This window comes from Ictidomys tridecemlineatus, chromosome 10 (genome assembly GCF_052094955.1).
Source record: "Ictidomys tridecemlineatus isolate mIctTri1 chromosome 10, mIctTri1.hap1, whole genome shotgun sequence".
NCBI classification, from domain to species: Eukaryota; Metazoa; Chordata; class Mammalia; order Rodentia; family Sciuridae; genus Ictidomys; species Ictidomys tridecemlineatus.
The window spans coordinates 26,488,478-26,512,127 of record NC_135486.1 but is presented as its reverse complement, the minus strand read 5'-3'; the positions used below and the strand labels follow the sequence as shown (position 1 = coordinate 26,512,127).

Sequence of the window (23,650 nt, the reverse complement as noted above, 5' to 3'; positions counted from 1 at the left end):
TCTGAAAAGGTTGATAGAGTTTTGGATCTGAGAATGCTTCATATGATGGATTTATTAAGACCCATTGTAACTGGGGAGAAAAGCAAGTCGAGTAAGTGAATTAGAGAAAACAGAAGTGGGGAGTAAATCAGGTCACTCTGTGTCTTCAAGATAGCACTAGAACTATCTGGAAAAATCCAATAATAGACATGCGATGATCTAAATCATGGATACAGGTTAAGTAAAAATTAACTTCTTTTGTGAGAAGCAGGAAGGTTTGCTTGATTCCATTCGAAAAATCTTCAATGGCTAGAATCTGCATTGTAGTGCAATGCTTAGGAAGTATCCGTAGTTTTACATGTGCCAAGAAGGGCTCACCCCACAGTTACATCTTGTCCATTCCCCACTGTTCACATACTATGGGAGATAGATCAAGGAGTCAAATGGAAAAAGAATGCCGACAACCATCAAATAACATCTTTATATGTCAACAAAACCTTGTGACTCTGCCTTAAGAAGATCACTCAATCAGCCTGGCTCTACTAAAGCATCTAACTGAGAAAATTGCTTTTGTCACAAACCAATGAACTAAAAATATACACTGGACTCCAAGGTAGTGCCAGAGGGTAACCGTAGGCACAAAGCTGTGCCAACTTTGCCTTAAGCTGTGATGTGTTTTACTACACAAATGATCCTAATCACATCCACCAATAATAATTTCTACAGATTTCATGTGCTCCATTTAAAAAAAGGGGGGGGAATTATAAAATTATAAAAATTTTAAAGATTTTATTTTTAAACTGTATATTACTAAAATATATGTATCTCACTAAAATAAAAGTTCTTGTACTACACTTCAATTTTTTCTCATCAATCCTTAAATTCTTGACAGGAAAAAAGAAACTGAGAAACTTCAAGATAAGGTGCTAGAGCCTCCTAAAAATTGAAGGTCAATCAAAAGTAAGAGCACATTTTTCAAATTTTGTCAACCGGCAGGGAAAACTCAATTATCAAAATTGGCATAGATTCTAATTTGAGCAAGAATTCTGGACCTCAATGAATTCCATCTGGCTCAGGAGAATCTTTCTGGCTTAGAAAGAATCTTCCTAAGGTTAATCAAAATTTTTTAGCTGATAAAGGTGAAACTTCACCTGCCATTGTGGGTTTGATGATCAATATTTTTTACCGAGAGCTCTTGAGATTTAACTGAAACTTCAAATGAGTGATTTTAATATTTTTATACTCAACAAATATTTCTTGGATTCCTAATAATGAGCTAGGCACTGTGCTAGGTCCTGAAGCTTTATCATGGTGAATACTTTTCGTCAGGACTGAGAAAGAGGAGAGCTGAAAAATAAACTGGAGTATGAGAAAGGGGGTGTGTGAGCATGTGCACATATGCATAAGATTTGAGTGAATAAATTAATTACAGTAGAGGAGTAGGATATGGGCATATATATGTGTTGGGGTTCACAAAGAGGTGGCATTTTATTTAGAAAGACCTCTCTGGAAAAAGTGGCATTTGAACAAAGATCTAAAAGATCTAAAATTGTTCACTATTTGAAAGGGACTTTGAAAATCTCACTAATTATATAGCTTCAGGACCTAAAACAGTGCCTAGCTCATGAATCACTATGCAAAGATCTGGAGTCTTTCAGGCAAAGGTAAAAATAAATGCAAAGCCTCCAAGATAGGAGTGAGGTCGACCTAATTAAGTAACTTCAAGAACTCAGGCCAACTAGAGTAAAGAGGGAAAAAAGTCAGGAAGTGAGTTTGGAGAGCAAGGTCAAGGGCAGATCATGCTTTTAAGGCATGTTTTGGGGTATGAGTTTATTCCAAGAATGGTCTCAACCATTCAACTGTTTAAATGGAAGACTCCTGATCAGGTGCATGTTGAAGTTACTCCAATATCTATGTGGAGAATGGGTTTAGGAAGTGGAGGATAAAACACCAAAAACTCAGGCTACTGCAGTAGCCAACATGAAATTGGTGGAGGTGGGGAAGCACAGCCATGCTTGGAACACATCTTGATGGAGAAGCTGAAAATTTTGTAGATGAATAAAATTGGGATATTAAAGAGAGAACTCAAATATGACTGAGCTTTAAGGTCTGACCGACTTGGTTAACATGCTGTTACCATTTATTGATATGGAAAACAAAATATTTTTATTGCTCTTATAGTTTTGTGGGGGCTGTGTGTGTGTGTGTGTGTGTGTGTGTGTGTGTGTTCTGTTTTTGTCTTTGTTTGCTTTAGCCTAATTTCTTTGTTTTGGAATTCATGGTGGCAGAAAATAAAAAGTTTTATTTGGGATATATTATACTTGAAAATCATTTTAGTTGTCTAAATGGAAAAGTTAAGGCACATTCAGGAGAGAAAGAATGTTAGGTGTTAACATATATACAAAATTTACTCTCATTACTTGAGATTTCCTGGGGAGTGAGTAGGGGTAGAAAAAAAGATGCTCAAGTTCTCAATCCTAGGAAACATCAAAACTTTGAAATTAGAAAACAAAAAGATAAGAGCAATGCAGTGCAACTAAGTAGGAAGAAAAGAAGACAGATATTAAGAAATTACAAAGATATTTTGTCCAGAATGTGGAAGAGAGTAACTGTAACATGATAGTGTGATGTCAAGTCAGATGAAGACCCAAAATCAAAGAGTTGAGTTGACAAAATGGAAATTCTTGACCAAGGAGTTTTCATGAGAAGTGGGAACAGCCTTGTTGGAAAGAGTTAGTGGGAAGTGAGAAAGTAGAGAGAGAAAGTATAGACCTGTCTTTGGAGGAGGTTGTCATGGAGAACTTCTCCATGGTGGTAGCTGGAGGCACGTGTGTATTTTAGGGAGCATTTATTTATTTTTTCAGGTGTGAAGTAGGCAAGGGGATATGAAAGATTCAAGATAAAGTGGCAAGTCAATGATGCAAGATCCATAAAAAATAATTGCTAAAGACAAATTCCTGAGCCATTGAGAAAGAATGGGTCCAAAACTGAAGTAGTTTTAGGTGGAAGTATTTTAAAGAGAAAGTAGGACAAACATGGGCAGGGGTCAAAAGGTGGCAAATACCTGAGTACCAGGTAAATAACGAGGTGTTGAAAGAGTGGGTCTGACATGGGCATTGATGTCACTGCAAATTCTTGTTGGGTGTACCAAGAATGTAAGACCCTAATCACTTTTTACTTAGGCCATTTCTCATGAGTGCCTCTGCAGCAAGCAACTTTGAGAGTACTTCTCCCTTGGGACAAAAAATGATTGTCTTATTGCTTGCTCTGGAAACATCAGATTCCTCAAATTTGTTCTTCAGCTGAGATGCAAATTTTCTGCATTCACACTATCCACTTGAACTCATATCACATTCCCTCAGTTGGCTCGGATCAAGGGGAATCTACAGAAGCATGATGCTTCTGCTTGCTATGCTATGAGTAATAAAGTATTTTGTCTTGGACTAACATCCAGAAAACAGTAACAGGTTAATTCATTAGTTTATGAGTAGGATAAAATTAAGTCTCAGACCCAGTAATTGTGGCAATAAAGATGAGATGCTGAAAAGGCTTTCTAAAGAAAAATGTCAAGGGTCCTTTAGAATGGTTTCTAAACCATCTGGACTCCCTGGACTCTCATGCAAAGTGGTAGGTGAGCAAGTATGTCAGGGGCTCCCATTGTCCTACCTGTCAATCATTTATTGGGATTGAGAACAAGGAGTAGGATTGAAAGAAGTAGCTCAGAATAGCATCTTGGTTGTTCCTGACTCTGTTCTCAGTGGGAGAAGGGACTTGTCCCTTAGATTCATCAAGGCAGACTGGCCAAACAATCACATGGTCAGCTGAATCCAGCAACAGCCACAGCTGTCAATTTAAACTCACCATATCATCCCTCTCCACATGCTATAAGAACAGATCAGCTCCCATGGATTTGGTTGATCCTAAACTACTCTGCCAGCCTGACACAATCAACAACCCAGTCCCAAACCTGCCCTGCTCTTCAATCTTGTGTGTGTGTAAACAGAGATTCCTCCAAGCTTGTTTCAGTCTTAACAATGTAAATTCACATCCCTCTCCTGATGCCCAAGCATCTTTGGGGCGGTGCCATACATGCCAATTAAAGCTGTAACTACTCAGTGATACTATTCAGCGGATCAAGTGAACCCAACCAATGTACCAACGTTCTGAATCAAATGTAACAGCACATTCCAAACTGGAGTATCACTGTGCCCCTTTGTGCTACATTTTTGTTGGTGGAATAATGTCTTTCCTTTAGGCTTATCTATCACCCCTGAAATTATTGGAAATGACTTCAAAGATGAGTAGGTCAATCTAAACTCCCTGTCTATATCCAAATGGGCAAGAGGTCAGCTTTCAAGTGCATTCCAGCCATAGGAAATAAGACCTCCTGATCTTGGGACTATTCACAATTTTCTGAGTCCACAACCCTATAGAATACATCTGAAATCAATATTCTGTTCTTAGAGTCCTCATGATAATATCCTTAATTAAATGTTGTGTGAGGCAAATTGAACAAAGCTGACCCTAATCTTTGCCAGTAAGACTAAACAAGGTAGTTAATGGAGTGGTGGATTCATATGAAAATTCCAATTTTACCAGGAACTTGTAGGATCATGGAATGGATTGCTAGAAGAGGCGATTCATGTGCATCTCTGCATTTTCTGGCTGAGAGTGCCACCAAAGCCCTGACTGTTCTTTACTCTGGCCTTTTCTTGGGGTTAGTTTTCTAGCAAGCCACTTAGAGGGATGAAGTAATGTGCTATCAGTCAAAGAGCAGGTTTCTTACTGCTTGTTCTAAGGTCAGTGAATTCTCTAATTCAGAGTTCTTCAGCTGTTACACAAATCTACCTGTGCAGTACTTGCCTGGGTTCATGGAATGTCAGTTCTATGGTAATTGAGTGCAAAAATAATCGACATAAACATGATGCCCGTATTTGCTGTGACTTCGTTTCTGACCCATGTCTAATATCTTCTGCCACATGTAGTAACAGGTTATTTACAAGCTTATAAGAAAGATAAAATCAAATATTAGTAGGTTTGGTGGAGTAAAGGTAAGGTAGTTATTTTCCTGTGTAAAATGAGAAACTTGATAATCAACTAAGATTAACAAAGAGGGAGGAGTGTTAGAAGTTTGAAGGAAGAGATAAAATTTTTATCTTAGGAAGGAAAGCTCTGAAAGGATTGTGGTCTAGTGCCAAAGGGCTCCTTGATATTTGGGCTAATAAATTTAAGGTGATGTGAGTTCAGTTCAGCGTGTGCTTTGTGAGTTTTTCTCCACCCACATTTGAATTGCTCATAGAAGTGGAGAAGTTGGAGAAGTCCCATTTAACCATAATTGTACGTTTGCTGGGCAAATACAAGGAGAGACAGAATCAGGGAAGCTGAGAGTATATGCAAGGGAATAGTTATAGGGCTGGACCACAGAATCTTAACTGAGACAAAAGGCAATGAGTTAAAAAATGGTTAATACAAAAGACAAGGACAATGAAAATATAAGTGAGTTTGGGAATATAAGTGAATTGGAAAAATACAGTTTGTATTCAGAGAACAGAGTGATTGAAAGTGAGTTTTTCATGGAGATTATTGGTGATGACAAGGTCTAGATTGTGACCAAAGTGTGGGAAGGAGTGGGGGAATGGTCAAGCAAGAGAGGCAAAATGTTGCATGGATCATCTACATTAGTGTTAATAACCCCCAAACGATGAGAAGAGTAAGCTATTAAAATATTTGGTTACTGAAGGGGAGGTACCAAGAGATACAAAGAATATCATAAGAAGGAGAGATAGTGGGCAGCATCATCCAAAGATAACATGCATCAAAGTGAGTTGGAATTTTGAATGAAGAGGGAGGAGTAGTTGTCTATATGCAGCAATAAAATGGGAAAGACATTTAGCTTACTTTTGGTACCAGTTGGACATGGGATTTGGAAGAAGAATATAAGACAGCCACCTTTTGAGAGGGTTGCAAATCAGTGTCCTGGGAAAAAAACTAGATTTTAATGTAAGGTGAAGAAATTTTTCAGAAAAGTTGAGGACTGTGGTAATTTATAATATACTTAAGGGTTTCAGCATATAGTGAAGAGTTCAGAAAGGGGTGCAAAATTGCATGAAATTAGGGAATGTACAGAGCATTCTGGGATAAGAGACCAGGGCTTGATGGACAACCAGAGATGCTGGCACTTTTGTGGATGACTGAAGTAAGCAGACATGGAAATCATGGTGGGATTGTTCCTGATGGACTTTAGGGGAAATCATAATTCTAATTATATCTTCTTAAAGAATTATTGATTAAGTAATCACTAGGGTGAAATGAGGAGGATTATTATAAAAGGGGTAAGTTTTGGCCAAGAGTTTGGATCTAGAATATTCCCCCAAAGCCCTTGTGTTAACGATTTGGTCCCAGCTTGGTGCCATTGGGAGGTGGTGAAGATATTAAGAGCGGGGGAAGGGAGGGGGGGTAGGGATCTTAGTGGAAGGCCTTCTAGCCATTGGGGGTGTGTCCTCAGAGAGGACTGTAGGACACCCATGGCTTCCTCTGTTTTTGTTTTTGTTTTCCTTTCCATCCTGACCATGAGGTGAGGAGTTTTACCACACTTTGTCGCCATCATATGTTGCCTCACCACAGGCCCAAAGCAATGGGACCAACTGGTCATGCACTGAAATCTCCAAAACTGTGAGCCAAAACAAATCTTTCCTCTTTATAAGTTCATTACTTCAGATATTTTGTTACAATAATAGGAAGCTGATTAACACAATGTGTAACAAAAACCTCTTTGGGGAAAGATATCTAATATTTCAGTAAAGTAATTAGTTGATTGAAGGTTTTGGATACTTCTCTTGGACTGAGATCTGAGTTTGTCAGGGATGAAGTAAGTTCCAGATGAATATGTACGTTGTGGTGGTTGGAGAAAGGATTCAGGTGATAGCAGGTGCTTTTGGGAGTGCCTACGTATATATGTCAGAAGAAAGATTCAATAAACAACAACAGCAGTGGCCCTTGGTAAACGGGCTTTAACTGCAACGTCAGTGATATTGGTCTTCTGAATTATCAGCACACTTAAAGAAAACACTGGGGGATCTGGGTCAGCTGGGAGAAGACATGGGGTGTTAAGATGGACATCCTCATGGGTAGCAAACACATAGCTGACCAAGTCTATGAATGTTTGCAGTATGACTTACTGTAAGCACAATTCTCAGGATCCTCAACTTTTCTTTGAACATTTTCTTCAACTTCTTGCTCTAACAAATATCTAGCTATACTCAGAAAAATATTCCTTTACTTGAAATATTTTATAATGGGGATGGCTCACATTTCTCAAAATAGAATCCTGGTGAAAATCAACCACTCAGGCCTTCTAAGTCTCCACAACAGCATCTATGGTGTGATAATGGGGATTATTGAGATTTTAATTATAAATTTCCTGGCAAAGAATTAATGATGCTTTCATTCTTTGGTTTTAGAAAAGAATTTTTTCCCCCAAGATTTTTTGGCCAGAATACTTGAATTAGAGAGTTGGCATCTGTCTTCTGATGATTCACTCATGAGCTTTTTTCCTAGTTTATGTGAGTTCAAGTCAACAAAAGAATGCTAACTCAATTAAGCAGTCAAAGCCCGGGATGCCATGTTTATCTATCTCGTTCACTTGGGTCTCTCACACATACCCATTTCTGTTTTGTTCTTTATTTGGCCTTCCAAATCATAGTCATTAAATTTTCTCTTATGACCATAACATTTTTGTAGATCATAGCAAGTACTCAATAAATATAATTTTCAAAATTAACATATATATGTATGTATATGCATATATATGAGTTTTACCACTCATTTCTGCCATCATATGTTGCCTCACCACAGATATATATTATATATACATAATATATATTATGTATATATAATATATATAAATTAGACCTGCCCTAATCATTGTAGTACACATAGTAAGAAAATAATACAAGAAGGAATATGCTCATATAAACTATTCATAGTTTTGTTTATAGAAATTAATATACATAGTAAAGGCAAAAGTGAATGAGCTGACTGTTGAAAATATTAAAATAAACATTTTATTAAGTTAATAAAGATTGAAGCAAAGTTAGATCTTTTAGAATTATAGTTTTGTATGTGTATAAGATATCTAACTATCCAAGTTACTTAGACTCTATGTTCTCAAACTTGAAATTGTAAGGAAAAAAAAAAAACCCTATTTCTAAGAACAATGAGCCCAAAATGAAGTCAGCAAATGAACCAATTCTTTTGAAAATTTCTTTTTAGGAAGAAGATCCTGTCCCATGAGCCTCATTGCTTCCTACCACCTGAAGGTTTGGATAATATATGTTTGGCCCTACACGGCTATTTTAGTTGGATTTAGGTAAAGTGAGAGGATTTTTAATTTTTTAAGGAAAAGTGAACACTTCATTTTTAGCAACATTTTTCTTGAAGCAGATGAACTTGAGAAGGAGAGCTCTGTGCACCGTCACTTTGCCAGGTGGCTCTCATCGGGGTGTTCATTGTTAAGAACCCTGCTATTTCTGCCTGAGGTTTGAAGCCAGGACTTCACAGGATCCCCTGCTGCACTCCTCAGTTTTTTCCATGCAGAGAGCAGATGGGTGAAGCAGAATAAAATCCCAGCCTCAGAGGCAGCAGTGTAGCATTCCAGGCACAGGTGACAGTGTTCTGCTTAGTTGGAATAAACGCTAATTGGAGTTGCTGAGTGAAAGTTAGAATTGAAAATTGGACTTGGTTTATACAGCAGTTTGGAAACTTGTGAAACGTATTATTATGACCATATTTTGATAAACAAAAATGAATTTTTTGTGTGGTTCTGGGGATTGAACCCAGGGCCTTGTGCATGCAAGGCAAGCACTCTACCAACTGAGCTGTATCCCCAGTCCCCCCAAATGAAATGTTAACATTAAAAATAAAACATCAGTTGTTTCCAAGTTGTAGATGTGTTGGTTAGGACAGGATAGTTCAAGGATAAGCACTGAGGTCCTGAGATCTCCTTTTTTTAATTTTCAGAAGTAACATATTCAATTGTATTTAAATAGGCTAACTTATCAAGCTGTTTGGGTTCTTATAATTTCCACTAAATTCTTCTGGAAATGAGAGAATAAGTAAGTCCTCCTTACTGATTTGTGTGATTGTGCCTTTTTATAGTCTCACTATGTCAGTTATATTGTCATGTATTTTTCACATCTTTTGTTTCACATTCTTTCAGTTTCTTTGGAGAAGAGGACATATATTTTCATCATTATGTTCCTAGAACTGAGTGAGCCCCGTGTCCTGGACTGAAAATCTAAAGCATAACAGAAGGAAGCAGCCAACATTCCTTCTTGTAGCGGTCAAGGGTGGTCATAGAAAATAAAGATAATTTACTGATTTTGGAATGGACTGAACAGTTTTATTCAACAACAAGCCTTTTCCAATTATAGATTTATTTAGCTTATCCTTAAAAGTATGTGAATGTGTGGATTTAAGTATATGCATAGACCTTTAAATCCAGTGTTTATACTACATTCTAAAATTTGATATGTGCGCTTTTGAGCACAAATAGCTATGACAAGATGTAAGTATATTTTGTAAAGGTAATTTTTTAGTGATTTTGAGGAATGGGAAAATAGTAACTTTTATTGCATCTAGAGGCATGATTCGACTGTAATTGTTAATATATGAAAATGGATCTTTAGATTTTTCTCAAGTAATCCATTGAATGAGATTTTTAGTCTTTGGGTCATGATAACTTGTTTTACTTCCTAGAAATCCAGAAGAAACCTTGAATAAACGCTGATCTCCTTCAGGGGTTTCTGGTTCTTCTCACTAGAATCCCACCTCCTGCACCCCTGTTTTCACTACAGCTCACTCTCCATGGTATAGAGCTCCCTCTATCTCCATCTTTCTGAGTGTTATCTTCCCAGACTCCCAGTTATTTTTCCCACTCCACTGTCTATCAGTTTCGCATTAAAAGAAGTTAGAAAAATTACATGAACTATGAAAATATTTTAATATGAAAGATAATCACCCTAGTAATGAGGAGTAAGAAGCACATTCCTAATGATAACTTTAAAAACTGGGAATAGTTTGTTACTATGTTTAACAGTTCTGATGGTTTCCTTAAGTGAAGCTGTGTCATTAAATATATGATCCATGAGCACATTTCTCATTACAATGGAAAATTATTTTAATCTAACAAATGAGAGAACTTCAAATAGATAGAGTGTATGGAAAGTAAATTATGTCTTTTCTTTGTAAAAAAGAAACAAAATGGATATATAAAAAAATAAAGATAAAATAGAGCTGAATGTCCAAATTTCTAGAGTATAGGCAAGAAAAAATAGTAACATTTACTATTAATAAGTATATTCATCTCATCAATTACTTTAAATGATATTTTCATCTTGATATTATACGGGAAATGAAAAGAAAGTTAACATCTGCTTTTCTCCCTAAAGCCATTAAAGAAAATGATTCTTTTATCATAATACGTGGGTATTTTAAAATGTGACTTCTGGACAGGAGTGTAGGCCTGTCTTCTCACCCTTTGCCTCCTCACTAGTCACAATACCAACAGTATGTAACAACAGCAGAGACTTTGAACATAGAAAAGAAGGTGAACTTGTTAGGAGACCAACAGAGCATCGGGGCTTTTACCACACCGGCCCAACGCAAAAATGTGTCCCACAGAGGCCAGCTCAGATAGGCTCATTCCTCCTCCAGGTTGAACCAGGGTCTCGCCTACAATACAAAATGAGCCCCCCAAGTCCTGGCAAGGGGAATTAAGCAGACCCCTGCTGGTTTAGAAAAAAAAAATCAACTAGAGAAAGAGCTTAGCTTCTCTCCTGGTGAGACTTCACTTCCCCACCCAGAGATGTGGCCAAGGGGAGTGTGCCCAACAACAGACAGGCATGTGATGGTGTGTTTTCCTTCCTTAGCAGGTTTCTGAAGCTCTTCATCCCCATCAAGGCCTGGGGGACCTCAACAAGAGGGATTGTACTCCAGAAAGCACCTTCCTTGAAACATGCTCTCCATCCCACTGAGGTTGAGAGAAGCCCAGCCAAACACATGTCCAGTCAAGGAGGCCTCCTCATTCTCATGGACCTGAAACTCCCCTCCCTCAGCACCTTCTGACCACTCAGGGACCGTCAGAAGAGACCAGTGGGAGCCCCAGTGGCACAAGATGAACTAAGAATATCAAATACCACTGCAAAGACTGGTTAAATGGTGACTTAATTCATAGTCCACACAAGTAGACCAGGACCTAATCTCCAAACATAAGAAGGCGACTACCTGCTAAATTTAAAAATTCAAGTACGATTCTAAATTCCTTAACATCATATCTAAAATGTCTGGAATAGAGCTAAAAATAACCTATTATCGCTGGGATCAGGAAAACCACAATTTAAGGAAAATTAACTGATGCCAACACTGAAACGAATCCGTTGTTAGCATTATCTGACGAGAATTTTATAGCAAGCATCATGAAAATGATTCAATAAGCAATTATAGATCTCTCGAGAAGAAAGAAAAATAGAAAATATCAGCAAAGAAATAGACATTATTAAAAGGAAAATTGGAAATTACAGAATTGAAAAATAAAATAGAAAAAAATAAACAACTTCCTGGATTGGTTAATAATAGAGAGGAGATGAAAAAGGAAAGAACCAGTGAGTTTGAGGACAGAATACTAGAATTTGCCCAATCCAAGCAATAGAGAGAAAATATATGGAGGAAAAAATGATCAGAGCCTCAGAAACCTATGGGAAAAAAGACCCTAAATTTGTATGAACAGAATTCTAAAAGTGGAAGAAAAAGAGAATGGAGTTAATAGTAGAAGGAAAATTAGCTAAAAATTTCCCCCATTTGGCAAAGGACACAAATTCACAGATTTGAAAAGCTGAGTGCTATGAATTACATAAATGTCCCTTAAACACCTGTGGTCACCAGCCCACAGAACTATTAGGAGGGAGTGGAAACTGTATACCGTGGAGCCAACAGGAAGGAAAGCAATTGGGAGCATGCTCTTGCAGGAGGTATTAGGACTCCAGCCCCTCCTCTTTGCTCTTGGTTTCCTTCCCAGCCACAATAAGATGGGGAACCTCCTCTGCAACACCCTCCCTGCCTTAATTCATGCCTCACCCAGGCCCAAAGGCAACAGTGCCATGTGATCAACTGAACCTCTAAAACATGAGCCTAAATACACCTTTTCTCTCATGAAGTTGAATTTTTACAGTAAAGAAAATTTTACTGAGTAAATCCCAAGTAGAATAAGCACAAATAAATAAACACCAACATATATCAGAAGTAAATTTCTGAAAATTAAGAACAAAAGGGAAAAAATGCTAAAGATAAAAGAGAAAGTTAGCCAGAAAGAAATAATGTATCATTTGTAGGGATCACCAGTTCCAATGGCAGAGGTTTTCTCATTAGAAACCTTGGGGTACAGAAAGAAGTGCTGTGGATTTTTCAAATTCTAAAGGAAAAACAGAGTCAATAATGAATTCTATATTTAACTATCCTTCAAGAATGAAGGGGCCGGGCACTGTGGTGCACACCTGTAATCCCAGGGGTTTGGGAGGCTGAAGCAGGAAGATTGAGAGTTCAAAGCCAGCCTCAGAACGTGGGGCATTAAGCAACTCAGTGAGACCCTGTTGCCGCAGTACGGCTGCAGCAAAATAACCGGGGGGTGGGGGGGGGTGACAAACAACTTGTGTACATTGATACAACAGGAGTGGGAGCCGTTTATTGTAGGACAGGAGTGGTATATATACATTCCACACAGCTTATCTTAATTAACATAAACTAGATACAGCAGTCAACCAATAAGGAATCTCCACACTTAATGGCTCACTGGCGTTACCTCACAAACCACTCCCTCTGGCAAAATGCCAGACGCCATCCAGACTTGTTTACAGACCTTAACACCCTGTGTCTAAATAAAATACAAAATAGAGCTGGGGATATGGCACAGTGGTTGAGTGTCCCCCAAAATAGAAAGAATGAATAGGCAATAAAGATTATCTCAGACGAAGGGAAACTAAAAGAAATGGTCACTAACATACCTATCCTTAAATTTGACTAAAGGAATGTTTTTCAACAGAAAATTACAAAAGAAGAATCTCAATGACATGGGAAAAAAGGAAAAAAAAAACAATGGGGAGAACAAAAATATAGGTAAAAATATAAGTTTTCTAAACTATATATAATGATTAAAATAAACATTATAATACTTTCTATTCCCTATTGCTAAATAATACATGGATAAAAGAAAAAGCCTCAAAGAAAATGTTGAAAATACATAGAACCAAATTAAAATGAAAGTGTGGCATGTGAAAATATGTGGGATGCAGCAAAAGCAGTGTTGAGTTAAATTTATACTGCTAAATCCTTGCAATAAAAAAAAAACTAAAAGAAAAATAAACCTGAAGCAAACTGAAAGAAGGCAATAATAAGGAACAAAAATCAATGAAATTGAAAACTGGTAACAGAAAAAAAATAATGAAACAATAAACTTGTTCTTTAAAAATAAAAATCAATGAAATTAATAAGCTTACAAAAAATGGAGAGAGACAATATAGACCATCAACATCAGGAATGAATCAGAGAAATCATTACAAATCCTATAGCTATTATAAGATAATAAGGCATCACTGTGAGCCACATTATGCTCATAAATTTGACCAAAAAAATCAGCACCAACATAGAGGATCTGATCATGTAGATAATCTAGTTGACAAATATAGAACATAATCTAGTTGACAAATATAGAACATAATTTAGTTGACAAATATAGAACACTCCACCCAACAACAGCAGAGCGCATATATATATATATATATATATATATATATATATATACACACACACATATTTATGTATATATATATACACACACATATTTATGTATATATATATATACATACATACCTCACAGTGGAATGCATTACAATTCTCTCCACCAGGAAGTATTACAGGCTTAAGGCCCATTGCTATAGAAACTGAATAAAACACAACATTATTTATAATCACTCCAAAGAAAGTAATAAATAAAAGTGTATATTTAGTATAAACTTAACAAAAAATACTTAGGATCAGTGTGTGGAAAATTACTTAAGAGTAAAAAGAACAATCCAGTTAGAAAGGGGCAAAAGATATTTTGCTATAAAAGATAAACAGATCAAATAAACACAGGAGAAGTTGTTCAACATACTAGTTATTAGGCATGAATTAAGACCACAATGGCATATCACTGCCTATCTATCAGAATGTCCTAAACTTAAAAAAAATAATAACCAAATGTTAGGATGTGAATAAATTGGATCACTCACTAATACATTGCTGATGAGAATGGAAAATAGTCCATTGGGAAAACTGGGTGAACTATACATGGGATTCCCTGTTCTATTTCTTATTACTTCATGTAAATCTACTATTATCACTTAAATGGTTTAATTAAAAAACATATTCAAGCATATTCATGTATATATATTCATATATGCACATACATACCATAATTTTAACTATTATATAGATTTAGCAGTATATGTAAGTATATATATAGTTGTTTATGTACATATATAGTGTGTGAATATATATATCTTTATGTGTATGTATATTAGTATACACATTAATGATATATACATATCATTAACATATTAATATATATAATATATATATATATATATCATTATATAGTAAGTAAGTAGGAGAATACTTAGAGGATTCATCTTTGTATCCCCAGCCTGCCAGTTTCAGCTTTTGTGTCAAATTGAAGTTCATGGTATGAACAATACATGAAATTCATGTTCATGAAATTTGTTTTCTCTTTATTTTAGGTAAGACTAGATTTTTCAGTCTTCACTACAGTAAAATGTGGTTGTATGACTAAATTTTAATCAATGGAAGGAGGGTAGACGAGTCCCATTACTCATGAGGCTCCACTGGTGAAACCTCCAGGTTTCATATTCTACTTTCCTTCCTTCTCCAGCAACTTGCTGCAAAAGACGACAATAAATTCAGAAGTTGAGTTTGAAAAGGGAGGGAAAAAAGAGAAGAGGCTGTGACTCTGAATCACCGTTGGAAGGCAACTGATGATAGGAACCCATTTTTTTGGAGTTCACATGTGTAAAAATAAACAATTTCATTAAGCCACAGAGATGTGGTCAATCAGAACCTCTTAATTCATTTAATCATTTTTGGCAGCCCTTCAGAAATAAGTCCAACACACTTTTCTAGCATATTCTACTGCCTGTTCTGTTCGAATCTGTTGGTCATCTGTGCCCTTTTATCTGATAAGGCAATATTAACCATATCCTCTGCTGTGATAGAATCCTCTCTCTATACCTAAACCAAATATTTTAGAAACAAATTATAGTCACCCCTACCTACCTTGTTCCAAGAAAGATTTAACTAAAAAACAATGCATACGCTGTACCAAAATCAAATAACTTGGAAAGAAAGAAGAAAAAAATAGAGATAACATTAAGAAACAGAAACAGGAAATTGAAATATTCCTAGGGGTGAGATAAAATATATAACAGAAAGACATTTATGTCTCTATAGAAACATGTTTAGACATCTAGCTACATCGTTGTTATTTGTAGCAGCCTACATTATTGGGAAATATGCATTACAAAATTTATTTCATGTTTGTCATTTATCAAATTTTGTTTGCATGCCTTTAAAATGTAAGGTAAAAGGTGTGGAAGGAAAATACCATTTGTCCTGATATTGACACTGGAGAGGTCTTCTTCTATGTGTTCTCATAAAGAGGACAGCACATGAGCAAATAAACATTTTCTTCAGCAACCTTACACAAACACTACCGCAAAACAAATTCATTAATCTTCAAAGCTGAAATATTAAAAGAAAATCCCAGGTGTAAATAGAGTAACCCACCCATTTTCACTTATCCCTTATTACTTTTCTCAGAAATCCCCAATAAAAACTAAAATATTTTCCTGAAGTGTCTCTCACTAACCTATTGAGAAAAAAAAATAAGGTAGAAATCTAAATTATAATTTATTTTCTCACCGATATCTATGCAATTATGGATAATTGCTGCTTATTAACAAATTGGGGACTGTATCAAAAATTCTGAAAGTTTTTAGAACATTAAGCAGACCCAAACACAATTGTCCATTGGAAACCTCTGGGTTTAAAAAAATAAAGATAGAGCATAAATTTAAATTTGATGTATGAAATGGCTTTAGCTATAGAATAGTAGCAAAATATTACTTGAAACTAGATAATTGGTCTCAATATAAGTAGAAATAAGTACCGTGACTTTGTTAGCAAATTCAAATAACACATAAAATCTAACATGAAAATTAATAACAAAATATACCAATACTTTTGATTTTCAAGGTAAATAATTTGTGACATACTGAAATTCCCAGTAAGTGTATGAAAATATTTACCCTTTTATACACTTCCTCTGTTCCTGTAGTTAACATTTTCCTCCTGCACAGAGGAGTTACGAGATGTGAGCCAAGATTCTTCTCAAGCCCACAAGGGGGACCCTTTGCACCATGGCAACACAGTTTATGTAGCACAGGTTTTACTGCTAGTACACCATTTGGTTAAATCCATAGTCTGCCATCAAGTGAAGAAAGTCATTTCTGGTCTCCTTGGCCTCACCTGTGAATCCAGGCTGACAGATACAAACGTAGCCCGAGGCTTCAAGGTAGCTGAATGAAGAAGGCAGCCCAGCAATACGACCATATTGTTTCTCTGAGGACAGCTCTATGCATTCCCCATCAGACTGGCAGGGGTTACTCTCGCATTCGTTGATGTCCATCTCACACTGGGCACCTGTGTATCCTGCAGGATGAAAGTTCACAGAAGCCGCTGAGTCAAAGCTCTTAAATCATAGAGCATATGCTTGAAAAGAGGCTGACCACTGTGCTGGCGCCAATTAGCAAGGTGCCAATGCTCAAAGAGCTAGCCAGGGGAATCGGGTAAGAGGAGGTTACGTGGAAATAAATATCAGTAGCAATGGAATCAATTGCTTAATCTGGCCAATTTTTTTTTTTTAAAAAGATTTGATTAATAAAGCCTGAAATAAAATAGGACTTCAGGGTAATCTTGATTTAACCTGAACATTTAATTAAATGAATAAAATACCATTCATTTACTTGAATTTAACAAGTATTCTAATTGATGTGTTTTTATCAAGAAAAAAAATTGTATAGAGAATTACTTAAAAATCAGAAGTATCCACATAGCCAACCCCAAATTATTATTTTAAAACTCAAAATTAGGGTAAATATTTATTTCCTAATATTCAGTGAGAAAGAAAAGTAAATTACATATATAGTTCTATTGTGTGGATGTGTATGTTTTAACCAAGCTCAAATTGTAGTATATTCAGAAACTTGCTTTTTTCATTCCCTTGCAGAATCCATGTTAGTAAGAGAGATCTAACTCATAGTTTTAAACTATTTCCGACTACTCCAAAACGTGAATGTGCCATAATCATCCTTTTATTGGTTTTAATGCAGTTTTTACTATTAAAATTTTTCAATGAATATCATTACATATGACATATGTGTAAGTGTTTAAGCAAAACTCTAGGGTTTAGGCCTAAAAGCAGAAATTCTAGGTCATAAGCTATGTACAATTTTATTTAAGTACAAATTGACAAATGCTTCTAGAGTAGTTGTACCACTTACCTGTTACCAACTAGCAAGTAGATGAATACATATAGGGCTCCAACCCCTTGGAAACATTAGTTGTCAGCAAATACAAAATTTGTCATCAGTAAGTTGGACAAAAAATAATATCTTACTTTAGTTTACATTTTTCTCAGTCACTATTGAACTTAACATTTTTTTGGTTGTTTATTGACTCAAGTAACATTATATATCTTTTTCCTAATTTTTAGGCTGGTTTTCTCATTGATTCTCAAGTACTTATATGTTATGTGTAGTGCTATTTCCCAAATAAAAACTTACTGGAATGCTAATATAATGCTGATGGATAATAAAATAATATCAGCTATTTTGCAAGACAGCAAGACAGCTGTATAAAGTTCTTAAAGGAATATAGTTAAACCTACCATACACCTAAAAGCCTCTATAATGTCACTTAAGTCTGCTGAGAAATATGATTTTAAAACAAAATTTATAATTAAAAATTATAAAATTTATAAGTTATAGTATTTTTTTTTACTTTAAAATTATACAATGACTTCCCATTTCACATAGGATAAAATCAAAATCCTTACTATGATCTAAGAATGCACTTATCACCTGAACCCTTTCCATGTCAATATTTCTACTTAATCCCATTCTCCTCCTTCTTCCCAGGGAATGTCTTCTACCCTATGGCCTTCATAAAGGTGTTCTCTCCTCTAGAAAATTCTTCTCCAAGCCTTTGTGTGGCCAACTCTTACCCAATTTTCAGACTTTGTCTTGTATTACTTTCTCAGAATAACTTGCCCTCATGGACAGATCTAAATAAGTTCCTCTGTTTTCTTTCATATCACTAAATCCTTTTCTTTTGTTGCTCCTTTAATAATCTTTAGTTATGTATTTATTTGTATATATGGCTGCCTTTCTCAACCAACTATACACTCTACCACAACAGAGACTGTACTTATTTTATTTACTCTTCCAATGCTGAGCAAGATGTAAACAGTGGATTTTAACCGATGCCTGAAAAAGCATAAAACAGTACCAATTAGTCATTGAAAATAAGAATTTAGATTATAATTCTGGTTTACTACATAAACCAGAGAATGGACTACTATTAAGCAAATGATGAGAAGCTAATGGGATTGCTCATTTTGGAACTTTAGTAAAAACCTGAATGAGGTCATATGTCAAATAATAAGCACAACATAAATTCTATTGCTCAACAGCATAATATATATGTCACATGTGACCCTGGGATCCTTTCTCAACTATCTGAAGAAGAAACATAGTTGAGAAAAGAAACTAAAAGAACATGTAGATCATGATCTCACAATCCTTTATGTGATGCTCCTGCTAAAGAGTCCTCAGAATCTTTTAAATTTAAATGTCTACTTTAAAAATAATTGATTTCATACTTAAGGATATACAAATATTCAGTAAATGATAGTTTTCACAGCAAGTTTTTATAAACTGTTATTTGTTGTGCTTCAGTGGATTTTGGACTATTTTCAATTTCCTTTTCATTCTAAGACTCAAGACCCGTACTTAGGCCAGGTTAGGAAGTAATTTAGACTCATCATAAATCCTTTTCTGCTTTTCCAGCTCATGCATTATCTCATTCCCAACTTGAACATTCAGAAGCTTCTGATTTATAGTTTTGCCATTCCTGTCTCCATCACTGAGGCCCTGTGGGGATTTTCTTTTCTATTCTGTTTAACCACAGATATAAATAGACTCCTTCAGTCAAGACTCCGTTCAATAGTTTAAACAAGTTTTTCGATAGAACTCTGTGCAAAGAAGCAATCTAATACCAAATCAAGCCCCCAGGGTTCCTATATTAGGTTGGTTTGTTTTAACACATCCAATCACATCTGGGTATCAAGAAAACTTCTAAGGTAAGCATTTAAGGCGACTGACACTTCTCATAATTAATTACTTTTGAAATGAGGACTCTAGGTAATTAATACAGTAGATTCTTGCCATTGCAGTCTGTGGCAGTGTTTCATGATCCAAAGGAATGATCTTTTCTTAGATTAGTTTGTGGTACTCAACCTTTTCTTTATACACAGCAGTGAGAATAGGGTACAAAGATGTTCTGAATTGTCTATCTAGTCCAAACTGCCATCCATGCAAGTGACCTAAGAGAAACTCAAAGGCAGAACTGTCCTAAATCTGTCCATCATTTAACCTCCTGCATGACTTCCCTGCCCACCCCAGTCCCTCATCTTCACCTCACCACTGCTCTCTGTTCTAGCAAACAGACTCAGCTCTGTTTAAACTCCTGCCCAGTCCTCTCACTAATTCCCAGCCTGTAGCTGTACTTCCTTCAACCAACTTCACTAAGCTGCCAGAGGGCTCTTTTTAAATTCACAGATTATGTAACTTCCCTGCCCCATGATTTGCAAGTGGCTTTGTCATCTGGCTTCAACCTTATTCCCAGCTTCTCTGTACCACAAGCCCTCCCTAATCCAACATTGTGAGCAATTACTCAAAGTCCACAATTGAATATGTTCTTTCCTGTGTGTGACACTCTTTCATATTTCTTTCCTTCTTCCATTCTTTGTTCTTTCCTTAAGTAAGCAATGGGCCACTCACTAGGTGCTAGTCATAGGACTTAGAATGGTCAACCTAATTTTGTTATCTAGCTAACATTTATTGTGTGTCTCCTACGGTAGAGGCTCAGACAGGAGCTTTGTATACATTACTGCATTTCTCTCCAAAACAACTCTATGAAGTGGACACCTCCATTTTTATAAAATGAGGAAACTGAGGCTCAGATCAGTTAAGTAATTTGTCCAAAGTCACATGGCGATTGAGGAAATTTCTGACACATGTTCATTATGAGGTTGACTAATTCAATTCAGTATAAAACAAGTGTTTTAACATTGTTTGACAGGTTCCTACATACTCCTGATGTCTGAAAGAAAGTCCTAAAAGAAAATAAATCATCTTCTAGTGAAACTTTCTCCATGAAAACCATGCTGAATTGAATCTTTCCATTGATTTTTCCCCCTCTGCTTCCTCTAGAGAGTTCTAATCTTTGGACAACTTAGTCACCCACTTTGGATAATGTGTAGTATAGCAGTGAATATGTATGAGCCCTGAAGAATACAACTAGAAGAAAAATTTCACTTACAACGTTTAACAACAACAATTTTTAGTTTCATTTCATAGGCATTTTTTTCTATGCTAAGAGAAAAAAAAAAACTGGTGAAGGTATTTTGTCACTTACCAGGCCAGCAGTGACAAATGTAATTGTCAACACTGTCCTCACAGGTAGCATTATGGTGACAAGGTTTTGACCAACAAAGAGGCATCAAGGTCTCACAGTGTGTCCCTGTGAATCCACTACCTGTGCAGTTACAGCTATATCTGGAGGGTAAATGAAATTTTCATGTCATTTCTTAGTCATACTGAAATCAAATATCTTTATTCTGTCTTTTCATTTTTTCATCAACCTGAGACCCATGACACAGTCTTAATACTTATCTCAAAAACTCTGGGGGAATTATCTCTCTAGACCTGAGTGATGTCTTATTGTTATCTTTTTTAAAAATTATTCATGCAAAGTTATTTGGAAACTATGAATATTTACTTATGTTTCATCCATAAATTGAAGATATTTATGCCACAGGGTTATTGTGATAACTAAGTGTACACATAAAGAGGTACTGAGTAAATTACTATTAAAAAGTATTAAGAAAAATCGTTAATATTTTTTAAGGCAATAGAGAATGATTTTTCCCTTATAAAAAATAAAACAATAAATAATGAAAAATTCAGGGAAAAGTCAACATTAAATACATTGTGACTTGTAATATTCTCTCTTTCTCTCTCTCTCTTTTGGGTTGCAAGAATATTTTAATCTTGCTATTTCATTGATTGATTGAGTGAGAATATCTAATACACAAATACAAATCTAGTGGGGAAGGTTACTAACTTTATTAAGATGATTATTTTAATTTAGGCAAGATCATTTAAAAATTTAGTATTATAAGCTGGGCATGGTGATGCCTATCTATAATCCTGGGAACTTGAGAAGCTGAGGTAGGAGGATAGCAAATTCAAGGCCATCCTCAGCAACTTAGTGAGGACCTAAGCAACTTAGTGAAACCCTGTGTCAATATTAAAAAAAAAAAAAGCTAGAGATTTGGTTTTGTGGTTAAGAGCCCCTTGTATTCAATTGCCATTAGCAATATGTGTGTGTGTGTGTGTGTGTGTGTGTGTGTATAATTTAGTACTATATAAACTGAGTTTTTTACACCTAGATAAGTGGAGGATTGAGGAAGGAATAGCTATGAGAACACAACACTGTTTTTGAAATCCTATTATTTTGATAAATATATTTGAAACACCTGTGTCTTATATCATTCTCCCTTTGAGAGTCATTTACTTTGAAATTAGATTTGGAATAAATTATGTCTTATTACTAACTAAAGAGAAACTGGATTCTGTGTGAATCTTCTAACTTCCATGCACTTTAGATTTCTTTGTGTAATATGAGAACATAAATGTTCATCTTGTTCTGTTGAAAGATCAAACAAGATGATTTTAAGTGCAATGCTATTAAAAGTTATTGTGTCATATACATAAAATCTCACATTCACATTTTTAATAATTCCTAGCTGAGTTTTTATATCTTCCCTATTTATGACAGGTCTACTTCCAGGAATTGAAAATTTGTTCCTTTTCCTTAGCATAAGTAATTTCAAACTATAACAAGAGTGAATTTGAAAGCTCCTCGCTCAGGAACAAAATAACCTCCAACAAACGCATGTTTTCGTAAAATCTGAATACTACAGTTTTTATCATAGAAAGTATAATGCAATGTAAAATCTTTAAGCTGAGGGCATGAGATCTTCAAATTGACCAGAGTGGTATAATAGTTCTCCGACTCTCTAAGCCATTTGCCCAGCTACAGCATCAGACATACCTGTTTCCTCCATCCACGCACAGCCCTCCATGGAGACACGGCTGACTTGCACACTCATCAAAGTTGAGCTCACAGTGATTCCCTAGAAACCCTGGGGCACAGTCACAGAAATACGCTCCCAGAGCATCCTGACAAGTTGCACCATTTAGACAGGGCTGGGACCAACATTCATCAATTTCCAATTCACAGTTTACACCTTTGAAAAAATTAGCACAGAAAAACAGAAAAGTTTTAGCAAAGTGAAAATATTTTAGCTATTTAACGATGCTTTATTTACTAAAGCACTTGTCAAATGTTATGTTACCCAAAATAATTTTCTTCCTTAATCCTAATTGATATTAACTTTGGTGTTCTTGTGGGAAGTTGCACACAGCAGAGCAGCTGTTACTTACAAATTACTGCATACAACAGCTTGTGGGTTTTTAGTCTGTGGAAACAAATAAGTCATTTTTAGAACAAAGTTATTATAAATGACACTTTTATTGGAAGCCTAAATTGGACTGGTCAATGTTTTTTTTTTTTCATTATTTTCAAAAAATTTAGTTAGGTCTCATCTAGAATAGTGGATGAAAGCTGGGACTTCAAACCAGATAGCTTTGGTTGAAATCAGCACAGCCAATTATTAGCTGTGGAACACTGGGTAAGTTTCTTAGCCTTTCCATATTTCAGTTTCCTCCTTTGAAAAATGGAAAAAATCTTTGTAACCAAGCCATAGGATTATTATTGTAATTAAGTGTATTCTGAAGTGTTTATAACAATAACTGGTGCATACTAAGTATTTGCTAGAGAAAAAGAAAAAAAGACTTGTCTGTCCACAGAAATCTATCCTACAAATATGTTGTACAATTATTTGCTTAAGTGCTCCTTTTTCATAGACATTTTAAATATTTTCCTATTATGTTATTGTTGTAAAATACAACTTTTAAATATAAAATTAAATTTTGATTTAATATAATTAGCAGCATCATGAGAATCCACTCATTTCAACATAGCATTGTTACAAGAAAAGAAATCAGTATTTATCCTTTCTCCCAAATTGTAGGTGATTACTTGCTAAATAGTTTAAGATTTACAAAAGTAGAAGTGATATTAAGATAAAACCTGTCTT

General features: G+C 35.6%; 1 protein-coding gene across 8 annotated transcripts in view; it reads right to left on the bottom strand.

Moving 5' to 3' along the window:
• Nucleotides 1–23,650, bottom strand: part of Crb1 (crumbs cell polarity complex component 1) — a 219,533-nt gene that overhangs the window by 117,132 nt on the left and 78,751 nt on the right. For all 8 annotated transcript variants that reach the window (XR_013426459.1, XR_013426457.1, XR_013426458.1 and 5 more), the window contains exons 3-5: nt 22,543–22,738; nt 20,842–20,981; nt 16,612–16,794 (exon numbers count right to left, since the gene is read on the bottom strand). Coding sequence is in view for 5 of the 8 variants with exons in the window: in XM_021729895.3 (XP_021585570.2) it covers nt 16,612–16,794; nt 20,842–20,981; nt 22,543–22,738 (519 nt within the window). In the remaining 3 variants the exon portion in view is untranslated. The remainder of the gene's footprint in view (nt 1–16,611; nt 16,795–20,841; nt 20,982–22,542; nt 22,739–23,650) is intronic.